The following is a 17,027-nucleotide window of genomic DNA, read 5'->3' on the forward strand; positions in this document are numbered from 1 at the left end:
GAGCTGGCACAATTATGTATTTTTGCCGCACCAACTTTTACAGGCTGAATGTTGAAAACCCCCCCACAAAAAACTATTTATTAATCATGTTAATGAAGGTGCCACCAACAAACTCTGTATGTCATCAAAGGACGTAACACTGGAGTACTGAAACAAACAACCACAGCTTTACTTACATTCTCTGTCTGCTTCCTGCATCCGCGTGTCCTCCTCCTGAAGGTACGTCTGGAGGTTTTTGAGGATCTGGATTTTGAGGTTGATGGAAGAAGAGCTGTCAGCCAGGATGCCATTGTACAAGGACTTCACCTCCGGCATAAACATCTGGCTGGGATGCATGATCACAAGGAATCCTGAGGGAAGAGAATAAGAAACAGCAGAGACATGTAAGAACAAGTAAACAATACAGTCTCCATCTACATTATTTCCACCTGCTGGGGCAAGAAAATCTGTTGGATATCAGCTTCTAGCAAATCTCTGGCCTTACTATTGCTGTCCTGCAAGTTGTTAACATGACACTGAAGGTCAGTGACTCAGCAACATCCCATGCTGTCAATCCTTCTAACCACTCAGTGGCTAACATTTTTGCACACAATACCTTTACATTTGTCAACCCTAATAATATTTAAAAAATAATGGTCTTGCCTAAGCCAATGATGGCTTTGGTCTTGACCTCCTCATCCTCGTGTTTGGTGAAGTATAGCAGCAGCTCGAGAACTTTCTCCTTGATAACAACCTGTACATAACATACAGACAGAGTTGTGAGACAGTGTATTTTATCATTTGTTATATGAGCAGTAAAGGTGGTAGAGCAATGACTTTGGTTTCACATCTAAGCTCTAACTTAGGTTGCAGTTACATTTTCTCTAGCAGTTTACTTTCTGATTCCAAAAACTACTAAATGTAGTACAATTGTTGGACAATACTTGAAAGTTGCAATCCACAGTTTTACACAGCGTTAATTTAAGATTTAAAATATTATTAAACATCAACTGCAATCTTACCTTGTTGGTGCCCTTGAACTCCTCCAGATCAAAATCAAAGTGTCGGGCCAGGGCACCCACAGTGAAGAGCGATCGCAGCAGGAAAGGCTTGTTTGCTACCAACGTTGTGCTGTTAGGATCCTCGTGATGCTGAATTTTCAGCTTGTTAAGTGCTCCTGGAAAAAAAGAGAAAGGATTTAAATTATTTTAAGAAGACTTAGATTATTGGTGTGTTCTGTTTTTTGCCTTTTGTGGTTTTAATGTTTTTTCTCTACAGCCACTCTTTTTTAATTATTTTTTTAAAGATTATGATTTGATGATTATGAAGATATTTGGGCTTTTTGCCTTTATTTGAATAGAGATAGGAAATGTGGGGGTGTGTGGGGGGGTGACATGCAGCAAAGGGCCACGGGTTGGATTCGAACACAGGCAGCTGCGGTAAGGACTCAGCCTTGTACATGGGGTGTGTGCTCTACTATGTGAGCTACCGGGGCGCCCCAACACTCTTCTAAAGAGATACAGGGATACATTACGTTTATGGACCTGTTTGGAAAGTTGAGATACAAGTTAGATTTAATTGTCTTGGAATGTGGTGAAGGTGACATTTCAAAGCTCATCACTGCAGATGTCTGTTATCCTTGCAAAAACAATGCATACAAGATCCAAGTTGCTAACTGTATATCTCACCATAGAATCTGTTGAAGCAAGCCCAGACAAACTTGTAGTTGTGCGTGACTTTGTTGACGACAGCTCCAAGACAGCTCACACAGTGCTGGACCACCTAGAGAGGAAGGAAGACCATCATGTCATCACTGTAACAACACTGGTTGCACTTTGCATTTCACAGAGCAAACCTGGTTCAAAAGTGGTGCACCCTATATACATTTCGAAAAAGCCACTGTCACGCACTGTCATGCCGTATTTGATGATGAGCTTCATGAGGTCTTCTTCAATGGTGGCAAGGAAAGTTTCACTGGGGTGCTCCATCAGAGGTACCACAAGCTCCAAGATCTTTGCCACATTACAGATGACCATGAAGTCATTGGCAGTCTGCAGGGGAAACAATATGACAGTAATGAAACAAATAAGCACTCCCTGTTTTCACTGCTCAATCCAATCTATGGATTAGACAGTGAATTATGTTAATTTGTCCACAGTGATGTTAAGGATAGTTTTAAGGATATTTTCTTATAATATATCTAATATTTATGCAATAACAAAATGGATTTACTAAACACAACTTACGTTACACTTTGTGGTCAGGTAGGGTTGCATGGTCATGGCATGTTTGACCATGAGCTGGGCCCTGATTTTGCTGAACAAGTACAAGGTGGTGATACATGCCACTAACCGTGTTGAGTTTACGCCCTTGTTCTCTACAGAGGACAGAGGAAATAAAAATACATAGAAGAATGTTACTTCTGACGTTCACATTTATATGTTTTAATGCAATCAAACTTACTGTAGAAGACTGATTAACTCAACCAGAAATATAAACAGTGGTTTAAAAGAAAATCAACAGGTGCATTTGGGCTTTAGTTTACGTTGGTGTCAAATGATAAACTTGCATACCTGCAAGAGACTCCTCGTATTTGAGGATGTGCTCTACCAGATTGTCAACTAGCTGAACACAGGCCTTTTTTGCTGGCTTATACGATGCGTCCTCTTCAGACTTGAGAAGCTAGAGCAAGAGAGACAATATTTATTTTTAGGTTTTAATAATGTATATATTCCTCCCCAGGTGAAGCCACAACATAAATTAAATACTTACATTCTGAAGAAGCTGCTCAAACCAGTCATAGCCGGTGTCTCTACACGCTGCAACCTGAGGAAGAAATTAGACATAAGAATAAAAACTACACTGGCAAAACTTCACCATTAGACAAAAATGATACAGGGTGAGGGGTTGATGAGAGACTTTACCTTTTTGTTGAGGTTTATAATTTGTATTACTGGATACAACAAACTGGTAAGTCAGTGAAACTCACCACATCAGTGATGTTGAGGATCTTTCTGGTCATGGTCTCTTTGTCATGAGCTGGAGTCGGAGTAAACCACAACTTCTGGAATGTCTCATTCACCAATTTCTATAAAGAACACAAGTTCATGTGTCATTAGTTTAGATCTATACTTTGTACAAATCTTTCAAACTCTAGGTTTTGTGATGCAATAGAGATGATGCAAGAGAGATTTATCTAAAAAGAGGCATGAGAAATAAATAGAATAACAATGACAAAAGAATAGAAGTCATATCTCAAAACAACTGAAATTGTGGTGAGAAAAAGGCGCAGCTGATCCATACCTTGATACCTTCCTCATCATTGACCCTGCGGATCATCCTCACACACATCTCTGTAATCTTACTGAAGGTTGGCTGCTCCAGACAGATGTCTCTGAGGATCTTGATCACCCGCTTTCTTACGCTGATACCAGTGTCCTGTGCACCAAAACCAATTCAATTCATAAAGGCTTTGTAATATTCTGCAAGCGTTACATCAAAAACAAGGCTCTTGTTTTCATTTACAAAAGAAACATCTGCATGGGGTGCATTAGCATTTTTCTGCCAATAGGTGGCAGTATGAGACTATAATGAAGAGTGAACTTCTCATGAACCCTCCTGAACATTTCCATGACAACAGGCACAACAATTTCAATGCGTTCACTTCTCAGATGCTGAATACAAAGAATAAGTACAAAGCTTGTGTGTTGGACTGCATTTCAACATCGATAGCTTATATTAACAGGGCCATCACAATGATCTGTGTTAATCCTAGACTGCGTGCTACTTTTAAACTGGCTCCTTATTAAGTATTTCAATCATATAAAAGCAAACTTGAAACATCCAAAATGAATAATTTTAGGCAACTTCTCTTCAAACTCAATCTCTGCAGCGCTTTTCTATGTAAACTCAGTGACCAGAAAAAATAGGCTTCCTTCCCCCAGTAGAAGAGGCCCCTACTTGTTCCATTTGCATATGTGTTAAACAGGTGCATGCAACAGCAACTCCATTTCCACACTAGTTTGGAATGTGAACAGTTTACAAAGAATGAGCATGAAAGGGTTTTAAAGTGTAAAACTCTGGAAACATATTGTGGGTGCCAGGGAGAAAGGTTTTATTTCTACTGGTGACAATCTGAAAGGTGTACAATGAATGGACCACAAAATGAAGCCACCCAGGTGGCTTGGGCCATAACGATCAACTGCCAGTGCATGGTATGATGGTTAAGATCACAACACAAGTGGAGTGCAAAAACAATTTCAATATGTCACGTTATCGCCAGTATGGAGAAACAGCAGGCAATGTCCTTATCAGTGGAACGGCAATGAGAAAAATGTTCTGTTCTGATAATTCCAGCATCACAATACCAGAATCAGGGTGTGGCGTAAACAGCATAAGACAATGAACCCAACATGCACTGGCTCAACATGCATGCATCTGTGCAGTTTGGGGGGTGGTGTGTAGTTGTTTGGGGAGCACTGAACTGACACATCAATACCTATAGATCAACATATTCATCGCACAGCATACATAACATAATTGCAAATAAGGTTCATTCATTGATGGCCAGTACTGAATAGTTGTAATTTTTTTCTGATAACAACGTACATAATTATATGTACAGTTCATAAAGGAATTGTATAACCTCACAACACAATAATGTGTCTACTATGAGTCTGATTTGGCAACTTACCAGTATCCTCTCTATGAGCATGTCATAGTACTGCTCAGTGAGTTGGGGTCTGCTCAGCACAAATCTGCCAAGCAGCTCCACAGCTGCCTCTCTCACACTGGTGGAGTTGTCCATCAAACGACCATGGACACCGCGCTGCATGTCGGACTGCAGAAGTGGAGAAGAGAGTGTCAGCATATAGCATGGGGGAAAAGAACTACAAGATATATAATATTACAAGAACAAAAGTTAAGATAGTGAACATCATGTACAGCATGTGAAATTAATGAACAATTCAGGCATGACAAACTTGACAAAACATGTCTTTGCAAACACAGATCCTCACATACCCTTGCCAGTATGCTGGGGTCCACAGCCACGACCTCAGACAGACATTTCATGGCTTTAGTCCTTACAGCAATGGCACTTTCCCCAAGGACTCGCAAGATCTATATATATAAAAAAAAAAAATACATCAGCCTATGATTACATAAACAGCTCTTTTTTCAGTTCAACAGTTTACAAAACAAAGACAAACCCTAGCCCAAGCCCTAATATCACCTGTATTATACTGTGTGAATGATTTATAGATTATTTTATGTAGCTGCTGGAATTAATTAAAAAGACAAAGATATTTATGATATCAATATTCAAATCTTACCTGTGTTAAATAAATATCAAAACTCTGGGCGAACGGCCTCATGGAGGCCAAATAACGCACGATCAGACAAGAGTCTTCATAGTCCACAGTGTCAGAGTTCATTCTGGAGTGCAGGGCAAAGAGGAAGAAAGTTATACGATTATACAGTCATACAACTGGCAGCAACACTGTAACTGACAGGCAGCTGCGACAACAAAAAAGAAACATAGCACAGTGCGATCATGAAAGGTAGGAATAATCAAATAAATTCTTGTTATATGAGTGATATGGAGTACATTGCTGAGACATTCACACATCCTTACTTCAGTGTGGCGAAATGAGCCGGCATGGTCTTGATGATGTTGCGCAGGAACTTCTTGCGCTTCTCAGCACGCTGCATAATTTCACCAGTGGTCTCCATCTCCTTGGCATGCTGTGGTCCGTCTGATGAGTCCTCATCCTTCGGATTCTGGTTCCGCATGGACTTCTCCGCCTCTGTGGTGGTATCCCGGAACCACTGGGCAATGTAGAACTTTCTAGCAAACTAGAGGTCAAAGAAGGTCTCAGTATCAGATTTAGCTGACTCAAAGAATATAATTATTTCTTTAGAGTAAGAAATCAATGAAAAAATACTTTCATTAACAAACTGTAAGTGATACTATAAGCCAATATTGTTATGTGTTGTTTAATTCTAAAGAAAAAGGTGGGGTGCATTGTTGAGTAATTTGAACAGATTACAGCAGCATAAATTTATGGCTAACAATTTCAATGTTTTTCAGTGCTATGCTTACATGTGGTAGTTACCTACAGGACAGTGCTTTCATATGTGGCTAAATTGCCCATTTAAAGTAATAAACTAAAAGCCAACGTGACATTCCGAACATGCACAAAGATTTCAGATATCTAAAGCTGTTTAAAGTCACCACTTGCACAGTCGAATGTAAACCCACCACCAGTGAGGCATCTGTCTCAGCATTCTCTTCCAAGTAGTCCAGTAGAGCCTTCTGCAGCTGCTGGGTCTCATCACTACCTGGAGACTATATAACCAGAGAGAAAAATCACTAAAACTGTCATTCACACTCTCAATCCATATTCAGCAAAAAGGTTGGGATGCAAATCTTCATGCAAAAGAGAAACTAAACAATAACACACATTTCTGCTTGTGCCATTTAATTTACAGACAGGGGACAAATTAAAGGAAAAACCTGAATGGAAGAGTGGAAAAAATATCAAATGCAGATGTTTCCGTGCACCAGGGGTCACTGAATGGTTTGGTGAGAATAGAAATGAATAAAATGCTACGGCCTTTACAGTCACCAGATCTCAACCCAGTTTCACACCTATGGAACATTTTGGACAAACGTGTAAGACAATGCTCTCCACCACCATTTCCATAATACCAATTATATAATATAAACTTTCATCTTCAAATCTATTTAGTGATGTCTTTGTCTGTCTCTGATGCTGTATGTCCTTTTGTTATGTCTGGCTATGTTTGTTTTTCTTTCTATCTGCTGTACTCAGGTCTCTCTTGCAAAAGACATCTTGATCTCAATGAGATTACCTGATTAAATAAAGGTGGTATATATAAATGAGGGAATATCTTGTGGAGGAATGGTGTCCATTCCTCCAGTAGAGTTCCACAGACTTGGCAAGGAGCACTGAAGCTGTTCTGGAGGCTCCTGGTGGCCTGACTCCATACTAAGACACTTCGTGTTGGTTTTTCCTTTCGTTTGTGACCCATCTGTATTTTTGTCACTATAAACATTAACTTGTACGTTCAAAAGACAGTGAGGTCATCAAATGTTAAGTTGTTCTTCTACCTCTTGTAGGATACGATCAATTGATCTCTGGTCCATCTTGCTGGTGACTGCGTCCTTCCTTAGACGGGCAGCCACTGTGCCCAGGTAGTCTAGAGATGCTACTCTCAGAGCCATCTCTGTCTGTTTATTACTGAACTGGTGTACCTGAAGGGAGCACAGACACAGAGAGAGAGAAAGAACATAAGAACAGATGTGAGCAAGAGATACACAGTTGTGACACTTATCATATTACACTTTAGACCATGATTGACTTTCACTTGCAGGCTAAAAAAGTAAAAATACAATACGAACCCATCCTATCATTGCATTAGTGCATTTAAGATTAATTACTTTCTACTTTAGTGCATCCCAAAGTGTTTAAATACTTCACTGTCACAAATCAAAAAGTAATTCTGTTGATGGCAGACATCTGAGCATGTACAGAGTCCAAAACTAACGTCATAGAAATGTCTTAAGGGACTACAACACCAAAGCTTAACATGCAAAGAATACAGACACTCAGAGAATGTAATTTCCAGATAATGAGTTGTATGTCTCAGCGTTAAATGGGTTCCCTTTTGTAAAAAGGATGGTAAAGCTGCCCCCTGCTATTAATCATCTATTCTTGAAAAAAACTTAAGCACGAACGGTTGCATCTCCAGTTTAAAGAAAGAGCTCTGTCATACTAACCAGTAGTCTGCCAAGCAGACTGAGCAGCAGCTCTGCAGCAGGCCACTCTGGTTTGTTTACTGTCGAAAGCAGGTCCTGGACAAAGTTCTCAAACAATGGCCGGTAATCTTCTTCTCCCTGCTTACTGCCACACCTGAGGGAGGGGAAAGACGAAGAAAGTGTCAGAGGAGGAAAAGGGGTAATAACGAGGAAATAACAGGAACAAAGGGAACCCATAATGAGATATTAATTAATGGTAGCAACCAGAAAATTAAGACAAAGAAAATTAAAATTAGTAAGGTTTAACAAGCCGGCAGACTATGTCAACCAACCCTGTAAAGTGTTTTACTACTTGACAGGCTTACAGCAATGTTTTGACCAGTAGTTCCCTAAATTATTTGTATTTCGTGCAGTACCAGCATGCACATGGGGAAACATGCACACCATGAGGATGGTGGTGGTTTGATATATTTCTGCTGCCTACAGAGGGCATAACAAACAGTGGCAGAAATGCACAAGACAGGTAGCAATGCTCCAAAAAGAGAAAAAGTAGTTGTTATTCAGCTTTTTTCTTCTGCATTAGTCTGCACACTGTGCATGTCAATAAATACTTAATGTGACAGAGTACAGCTTTAGTACAGTGCAACTTTGTAATCAAAAAGCACATTTCAAGGCAGGATAGAATGCTAATTACTTTTTGAGGAAGACTGAGAGGAAGTTTTGTGCTGTTCTCATCGCCGTCTCATATGAGTTGGTTATCAACACATCTTGATCCACCTGGAAAAAAAAGAAAAAAGAACTTGTGAGCAAATTATATGTCTGAATGTATTTCTGTATCTGTTTGTGTTCATATAAATTGTGTATGTGCTTGTGTGGTGGTTTATGTATCTCCTACCTTGTCACACTCTTCAAAAATATCCTTGTCGTTGGGGAGATGGACCACACACTGGATCAGTTGCAGCACCAGAGCCGTCACCATTTGGATGTACATCGGCTCTCCATCCTTGTCTGAGCTGTTCAGCCTAAGAACACAAGAGGATAGAATACATGGTAAGTTTCTATTACGGGTAAATTATCCAGGAAAATAATGGACTTTGTGGGTTAGGGAACACACTGCCTGGATATTAATTTTGCTACATTGATGGACAGACATAAGCAAGCCTCTCATTTGATGCCTTATCCCTGCAACACCTAATGGCCATAAATTTAAAACAAATTACCTGAAATTCCTGAGGGAGCGTTTGCTGGTGGGCAGTCTGGCCAAAGAGGTAAAGATCTCCTCCAAGATCAGCTGTCGATGCTTCTCGTAACGTGAGAACACCTGGAGACAGGAAATAAAAAGGCTGTCAGTCTCCACCATCATAGTTTTGTAGAACAGTAAAAACACATGCATGGATAAATACACCAATGGATGTACAAAAAAGTCAGAAGGAGGTGTTTAACTGTAAAGAACTGCAATATAATATTCTGGATGAAGTGACCCAAAAAGATGGCCGCAAGCAGTGTCTTTAGATAAACACTGAATTTCTGTTAAAAAAGACTTACTGCTGTAACTAATTTAATGGCACACAGCTGCAGCTCACTGACATTCTCTACAAAGAACGGCGTGATTCCCATAGAAGAAACCTGGAAAAAAAGAGAGTGGCATGAATCATCATCTGGTTTGCAATGCAATTTTTGACTTGATAAACTGATAACATTGTTTTTTAATACTTTTAGTTTTTACCTGGAGGATGGTGGTGTCTGTAAGTAGTTGGATCTCTAGGAGCTCAGAGATGTTGCTGACAATGTCGCACACTTTGTTGTACAACATGATAATCACACGCTGCTTGTGTGTGGAGCATTTCGCACGCTTTGCCTTGGAGCTCAACAGGCCACCTAGATGAACAAGAGTAACCCTGTTAAATTATTTTCTCCAAGTGTTTTTGATTATGAATGATGATTTTACATACTAACAAATGTTTTCCGTTTCTGTTATGTAATATTTTGCAGACACTCTGTTGAATTAAATTCCATATGAATCATACAATAACAGCTTTATAAACACATTTCTTACATGTAATTCAGGGAGTCATTTAGGTTGTTCTACAAATTAATCTCCACCCAAAGTGTACAGAATTCTGCTCACTGTGAAGCTCACTGAGATGCTTGAAGCTTTATTACAGCTGTAATTTCTGCTACAGCTCATACCTATTGTGCTTAAGGTATATACTTCAATGCAGGAAAAGTCTATGAAGTCAGTAAAAGATAAAACTGCATTTTCAAGTGATAACCCTGTAGACATCAGGGATCAATTGCTGACAAGTTTGTCCATCTCTCAGCTAAGTTCTTGGGTAGTATTATGAACACTCATATATTCACCACAAAACTGGTGGACGGTTCTCACACAATCAGCCACATACCAAAACTCATCAATTTAGTTTCACTTAGATCACAACCGTATAACACCCAGGCTCATTTAAAAATCAACAAACAATCAAATAAAATAAAGCTATTTTTCTTTGTCCTCACCACCATGTGGGTCCACCCTGTAGACTGGGTCGTATTGTGGATACAGTGTGTTCTGAAGATGAAACTTGGTGTATTGTAGCACCCGCTCTATGACGTCTTCTATGTAGACAGCCTTCGGCATGTGCGATGAGGTCATGATGTTAAGAGCTGTCAGACAGGCGTCTGCTGACTTTGTGACTCTCTCCATTATCAGGTCTCTCCAAAGTTTCTCCTCATCTTCAGCATCGTGGTCCTGAGGTGATTAAGGAAAAGAATGCAAATGCATTTTACAGAAATAAATATCTGTCTGGGGGCAGACGGTTTTTATTCATTCTAGCAAAGAAATCTTCTGTAGTATTTTATCAATCAATTTTCTACTTTTGTTGCCAGCGACAGTATCTTTTGATTTTTGTACATGGATCCTGTATGGATTTCTGCAGTATATCACCACAAATTCTCACGTTAGTTAAATACCACTGCAAAGAATATTCAAAACAGAAAGAGGGAGGAAGGCAGCTCACGTGGTTCATCAGGGTGGAGAGCTTGGCCCCATCCTGGATATTCTTTTCCAGTATGTTCAGCAGCTTCACCAGCTTGTCTGATGGGATCTACAACAGAGACCATTATTTAGACCTATATCTGTAGCAGCATCACACATCCACAACAGTCCAGCTAAAGTCTTTATATCATTATACTATACAGTACCCTGCTGGAGATGCCCATGGCCTTAATCTTGGCAGACTCGCTGCCCAGCTCATGCAACTGGTGTTTACCAAGCAGCAATTCCTGAGGTATCTCATCATCATCTGCTGTTGGAAAACATAAAACAAAACATTACACAAAATCACAATAAAATACAGCGAGGTTTGCTGCATTTGGATTTTCAAAATCTACCACAGTGGCAGTTTGCCAGTCAGCACTGATATTTACCCATGGTAGTGAAATCCACATCCTCCAGATTCTCCAGTATGTTGTCAATGCTTGCCAAGAACCTCTTGAATGTGGACGAGTCCATCAACTCTTCTTGTGTCAGCTTGGGTTCATATGCTTTCCGTTTCTTCTGCTTTTCCTTCATCTTCATTTTTCTGGCAACTGAGTGAGAGAAATTTCAAATAATTTTTTTTTTGCTGTTGTGTGTGTCAGATACCAAACACTGTCTCTCTACAAGTTCATTATTTTTAAGAAACTATCTCTGTTTTCTAGGTTTCAATTTGTTACATTAACCTGGCACTGACAAGTAAAATATGGATGCAATTCATTTAATGCATCTAATTCCCCAGTCTAATGTGGTATTAGATTTAACCGTGAAGACCAAACAAATACACTCTATGCAGTTCTATCACTGTCACACACAAGTGCTATGACACATGACTTGAATACAAACCTTCACTCATGCTGGGTGGTGGTGAATCTTCCTCGGAGGAGTCTCGGTAGCGGCTGCCTGAGCCTCGTCGGCTGTCCCGGTGCCCGCTTTTACGATGCTCCCCTGAACCACGGCGCTCCCTTTCTTCAAAGTCCCAGGCCCTGTCTTTGTCCCGGCGCTGCCGCTTCCTTGCAGCTGTAGAGAAGAAAGAAAAAGAAATCAAGCCCTAAAATCTAAAAAACCTGTTATACCAGAATAACACTAACCTTTACAACAGTAAATTGGTATCCACAAATAAAGTTTAAATATAAAAATATTTCTCAGTAGAAATGTTCACAAAAAGTAATCTCAACAGGCTTCAACTGTCAGCTGAAGTCTTTAGCTTCGTTACATTTTAAGAATATTTCTCAAATCAAATGACCAAACCTTGTGCAAAGATTAGCAGTGAGAACTGACAAGAACCCAATAATTTGACTCACACTCTCCATTTGCATCAAAGTCGTCATCCGAGCTGACCTCAGCATATTTCGGCTTCTCATTTACAGTGCTTCGTTTCCTCTTGTTCATCTTTACCCTTTCACACAGAGGCATGGTCGACTCAATCTCTGCCAGTAGCTCTGGGGGCAGCTCCTTCAGAACTGCAGGGTCCATACCACCTGAAGATTTGACAATAACATTTTCAAGTTATTAACAAAAACTTTTTTTCTTTAAGTGCATGGAAAAACACATTATATAGAAATAGTGAAAAAATGTTCTTACTTTTGCTAGACTTTCCTGACGAGATCCTGTTCTTTCCAGACTTGCTGTGCCGGATGATCCTTTGGATCTGGTCGACGGAGAGCTTTTTCAGAAGCACTACAGGCTTGGGCCTCTTCTCAAAGTCCTGCACCAAACCCAGCCTCTCCAGTTTAACCTTGGGCTGGCCCCACGCTTGACTTTCAGTTGACCCACTGCCATCCTTGTCACGTTTGATCTGGGGGAAAAAAACAAAACAGAAAGGAGTCAGGAAATCCCTCTGAGGTTGTCAAGCTTTAAGTTCAAACTTCAATAAAATTCAAACTTTGAAGTTTTAGACAGAAAAACATGAGCTTTGTATTCAGAAAAGTAAGCAAAGTAAGATAATAAAATGTAAACAATGAATCAAACTGACTGACATGAGATTAGTGATTTTGTTGTTAGTTTCCAGTATAGTTCTGATAACAAAGACTTAAAGGAATACTCCACCATTTTTCCAACATTATCTCCATGTCTTGTGAGAGTAAAGGTCAATGCATGGTGCATTGTCAACACTGCAGTGAAGAGGCAGCAACCCCCCCAGCCACTAGGGGTGATGGGCCAAAACTGGGGATGTCGTTTGTGGATGTTTCCACTCGTCAACAAAGAAGTTACACTTCAATTGTTGCCAACATATTAGCATGCCAAACTGAGTTAATACCTCTCTTCCGCCTAGTTTAAAGACTGTGTAGTCCCTCATTCGTTCATCAATTGTGAATGACTTCCGGAAGGGAGCCGAAACGTCTTGATTCTGAAAACAGTGTCCAGATGACTACGACTGAAACCTTTTCTATGATACTCTCTTCCGCCTGTTATTTGCTTGACTTTCTGTTGGTTTACCATTTAGTTTGGAACACTGGCTAAGCTAAGCGGCTAGTCAACAGTGATTGATAAAAACAATAACGAGTGATCAGCAGTGCAGGATAAACTGGTAGCTGAACAATGCTGCAGGTTTGTTCTGCTAAAGGTGCCGACTGAGAAGTAGGGCTGAACGATGTCAACATTTTTCACATTGAGATTTTGACTAAAAGATGTGATGTATAATATGTAATCATTACTAACTGGGTGAAAGAAATGAATTACTAAAGGGCGTTTGACTAACCAGCTAGCAAACATTAGCAAAAGTATCTTTACTTCATAACATAAACCGATTAAGAGCCATTCTGTTGAAGGACAATTCAATTTATCAAGAAGTTATTTCAACACTAATCATGAGCATACTGGTCTTGATGTTTAGTGCCTTTTTCAATTAAATGCTGAGAATCTTATATTTGTGGATAAAATTTCTCAGATTCAATCCAATCAATTCCAGCTCAGGGAAGTCTATCTCCTTAGCCAATGCCAAACACTTTTCACATCACGATGTCCAACGCACTACCGATGACTGACATACATTGTCGATTAACAATTGCATCAAAACATTTCTTAGCCCTACTGAGAAGAATGGAGAGGAGGTCTCATAGCAAAAGATAGAGACGATAAAGATTGTTTTTGTGGTTCTCGTTCTTCCTGACCAATGCCAGCAGCCTCTAAACCAAATCAGTTGGAGCTACTTTCCATCATCCAGAGGCTGCATAGCTGGTTTAGTCCTTCCAGGATGACTCTAAAACATTTCTACTGCAACTTCAACTAAAAAGCACCAGTATTCATTGCAGGTACGCTGTGTGCAAGATTAGCTACCAACTTTGATTGCAACATTAAATGGCAGTGTAATCTTGTTTGCTTGGGTGCTAAATATGTCTTCCACACAGTAGCTGCTAGCCAACAGCTGCCACCATGTTCAAATATTAGCTCTGCACCTTTTACTGTGGTAGAGGAATATAACTGTAACTGTAACTCATGGCATGTGGCTGCGGGTTGCATCTCTGAACACTGTGTTGACAATAAACATTGTAAGAAAGGATGAAATAAATGGAAGCTTGACTGTAAAGAGAAAATTAGCTTTTTTCAGTCCACATTTTTGGGTTGCACGATACTGACAGTGAATGCTTTCAGTAAACCCACATGCAACATATGAAGTGGAGCATTTCTTTAAGGTACTTGCTTTTAAATAATAAATAAAACAAAACAATTGCTTCTACTTTTAAACAGATGGTTAGGTGTGGATTAATGTGATAACAGAATTTTAAGACCAATCCCAGGAATAAACAAAAGGCTTACAAATGGGAAAACAATACAAAACAAAAGTGAGCAGTGGTGTGATTTGGTTTTGTGAGATTGCAGGCAGTGACAGTTGAATGATTGGTAGGGTGGGTAGATATTTGGTTTGGGTCAGTCCAGATCACCTTAGGGATCTGGAAGTTCTTCAGTGCACCACTGTGGCCTCCAAGGAGATGAGCAGGGAAAGAGTCTGGAAGTTTAGCACCAGAAGCAGATGAGGCCGGTTTGCAACCATCTTGCCTATTGCTGCTCCGACCAGGCTCTCCAGTGGAAGAAGCCCGGAAGCCAGACCTATCTCGGTCACTTCGGCACCGAGAGTCAGGGGAGCGTCGGTCTCGACCACCAGTCTCACTCCGATGCCTCCTATCCCTGTCAGATTCTCGGTCCCTGTCTCGTCCATGTTCCCCTCGGTTCGATGACTTTGGCATGTCTCCCCGTCTGTCCGAGGATTTTTCATCATGTCGGTGCTTTGATGACTCCCGACCTTCTCTCCTGTTGTCATGTTTATCGACCCTGTTCTTGATGACTTCCGGTCGACCATCTGGTTTCAACCGCAAAGCCGTGTCAGAACCCTCCACTGCAGCCGGTCCACTAGCTGGTTCTTCAGGCCAGCGTTGGGCCTCAAGGGCTGGAATAGGGGCAGCCAGACAGGGGTCGAGCTGGCCATCAGCTCGGCCTGCCTGCTGGAGGTCGATGCTCACCATAAGGGGAGGGCGGCTGGCACCATTCCCAGCTGCGGTGGCCTCTTGTGGGGTCAGTTTGCCAGCATTGCCCCCTCCTGTTGATCCACTGCCTGGTGCACCTGTGGGGCCACCTGGTCCCCCCGCGCCTGGCTCAAGGGGAAATGAGTCCTGTTTTCTTTTCTTCAGAGGCTTGTCTGTAAAGATACATAGACAAAGACATGATGATAAAACAACATACTTGTAAAACCTCTAAAGTTATAAATTCACAACTATTGGTTCAGATTTTGAGATATCCTACACACCTTTATCTTGCACCTCCTTGGAGCATTTCTCACTAGCTGCCTCTCGTTCTATCCTTTCAATTTCAGCGAGGGCATCCAGCTCTGCCTCGTCGTAAGGGGAACTGGGAGGCTGGAGACCACTGGCACCACCTGCTTGCTGGGACGCCTGCTGCTGTTGCAGCCGGGCTCCTAGATTTTGTTGGAGAACAGGCACCTGCTGAAAGCCCAGTTCCGCCTCCATATTGTCAGAGTTCTGGTCCATGCCCGGCACAACCTCACCTGTGATATTGACAAAAAACACTTTTACAGAGTTTTTACAGAGAGTATTTAAAAGATTTATTTTTCGTTCTTAAAAGACATGAACGCAGCATACCTCTTTTAGTGTAGTGAAAGTGATTAAGTTTGAAACTGGAGGTGTAGGAAACCGCATAACAAAATATAGGGATCCAGCTTAGATTCTTTACTTACCTGGGGTATCGGACTCATTTGACTTGACCCTGGACAGCTTGAGGGTGAGTTTTGTAGAGTCCTTGTTTGGAGAGCTTACAATGTCGTACATATCTTTCTCCTCTTTCACCGCTGGGGCTTTCTTCCTCTGCTGGAGCTGCTGTTTCTGGTCAGGTCCTCCTTCCCTTGGTGAGGGCGCATATGGAGGTGGTGACTGCAGAATCAGCGGGGGACGAGAACCCGCTGTGAAGCAACACCAAACAGAGAAGAAAGTTATCCTTCAAAGGCATGTAAAAAGTAGTGCGTAAAACCAGACAAAGCACTGTGACGACAAGTGACAGTGTTATGTCTACGAGAGGTATTCTACTCTAATAATGTGCCATGCTATGTAGGAACACGGCCACTAAGACTGAAAATCATTGGGGCCTTGTATCACTTTTGAGGGATAATGGCCTCAAACTATTCTGTTGCCGTCAAATTCAAATTATGAGTATTACAGAGCATGAAGCATCTTTTCCCTAAATGGAAAAAAAAGATAGGTGGGGAGTATGCACTGTAGTGCCTCCTTTCCTCTTCCAGTGTCCTTACGTTTGGGCGTTCCTTCACTCCCTGCTGGGGAGCAGCCAGACTGTGGAGACCTCAGAGGGAAAGAAGGATTCCTCATGGTGGAGTCACCCTCCTGGACAACACACAGAAAAGACAAATATAAGCTACCAGGTATGAGCTTAACACTGGACTTGCTGCAACCAAAAACTTGCTGCAAAAATATCTTAGCACAGTTAACGGAAAAGTCAAATTTTTGTGCAATTGTTGCCAATAAAGCTTCTCTCATGAGCTTCTCTCTGCGGTGTGCAGGTACCTCTCCATTATATTCACAGAACTAATGAGGAGACAGAAATAATTGGAATTTGACACAGATGCTTTCCCACAATTCAGAACCATAGTGTTCATTTCAAACACTGCAGAAGAACCTCCTTGCTATCTGCACATCATTCAGCATGTGTTATATGTTTATACCAGTATTTTCCCTAAATATCTTTCACTTTCTCCTTGGCATCTTCACTCAA

The 17,027-nt window shown here is 41.0% G+C and overlaps 1 protein-coding gene across 5 annotated transcripts in view; it reads right to left on the reverse strand.

The window, feature by feature from the left end:
* Window positions 1-17,027, reverse strand: part of nipbla (NIPBL cohesin loading factor a) — a 30,501-nt gene that overhangs the window by 5,283 nt on the left and 8,191 nt on the right. For 3 of the 5 annotated variants that reach the window (XM_044195467.1, XM_044195469.1, XM_044195468.1), the window contains 33 exons: window positions 16,549-16,639; window positions 15,982-16,203; window positions 15,535-15,792; window positions 14,675-15,426; window positions 12,375-12,588; window positions 12,095-12,271; window positions 11,637-11,810; window positions 11,183-11,344; window positions 10,958-11,061; window positions 10,774-10,860; window positions 10,274-10,505; window positions 9,489-9,640; window positions 9,308-9,388; window positions 8,983-9,083; window positions 8,658-8,784; window positions 8,457-8,539; window positions 7,784-7,916; window positions 7,115-7,258; window positions 6,242-6,328; window positions 5,615-5,835; window positions 5,313-5,415; window positions 5,002-5,100; window positions 4,673-4,819; window positions 3,283-3,417; window positions 2,969-3,067; window positions 2,752-2,805; window positions 2,553-2,661; window positions 2,226-2,356; window positions 1,890-2,030; window positions 1,668-1,761; window positions 1,002-1,156; window positions 643-733; window positions 177-350 (listed from right to left, as the gene is read on the reverse strand). In XM_044195467.1, the coding sequence (XP_044051402.1) occupies window positions 177-350; window positions 643-733; window positions 1,002-1,156; window positions 1,668-1,761; window positions 1,890-2,030; window positions 2,226-2,356; window positions 2,553-2,661; window positions 2,752-2,805; window positions 2,969-3,067; window positions 3,283-3,417; window positions 4,673-4,819; window positions 5,002-5,100; window positions 5,313-5,415; window positions 5,615-5,835; window positions 6,242-6,328; window positions 7,115-7,258; window positions 7,784-7,916; window positions 8,457-8,539; window positions 8,658-8,784; window positions 8,983-9,083; window positions 9,308-9,388; window positions 9,489-9,640; window positions 10,274-10,505; window positions 10,774-10,860; window positions 10,958-11,061; window positions 11,183-11,344; window positions 11,637-11,810; window positions 12,095-12,271; window positions 12,375-12,588; window positions 14,675-15,426; window positions 15,535-15,792; window positions 15,982-16,203; window positions 16,549-16,639 (5,134 nt within the window). The remainder of the gene's footprint in view (window positions 1-176; window positions 351-642; window positions 734-1,001; window positions 1,157-1,667; window positions 1,762-1,889; window positions 2,031-2,225; window positions 2,357-2,552; window positions 2,662-2,751; window positions 2,806-2,968; window positions 3,068-3,282; window positions 3,418-4,672; window positions 4,820-5,001; window positions 5,101-5,312; window positions 5,416-5,614; window positions 5,836-6,241; window positions 6,329-7,114; window positions 7,259-7,783; window positions 7,917-8,456; window positions 8,540-8,657; window positions 8,785-8,982; window positions 9,084-9,307; window positions 9,389-9,488; window positions 9,641-10,273; window positions 10,506-10,773; window positions 10,861-10,957; window positions 11,062-11,182; window positions 11,345-11,636; window positions 11,811-12,094; window positions 12,272-12,374; window positions 12,589-14,674; window positions 15,427-15,534; window positions 15,793-15,981; window positions 16,204-16,548; window positions 16,640-17,027) is intronic. The other 2 variants (XM_044195471.1, XM_044195470.1) reach the window with 2 other exon arrangements.

This window comes from Siniperca chuatsi, linkage group LG5, assembly GCF_020085105.1.
Source record: "Siniperca chuatsi isolate FFG_IHB_CAS linkage group LG5, ASM2008510v1, whole genome shotgun sequence".
In the NCBI taxonomy this organism is placed as follows: Eukaryota; Metazoa; Chordata; class Actinopteri; order Centrarchiformes; family Sinipercidae; genus Siniperca; species Siniperca chuatsi.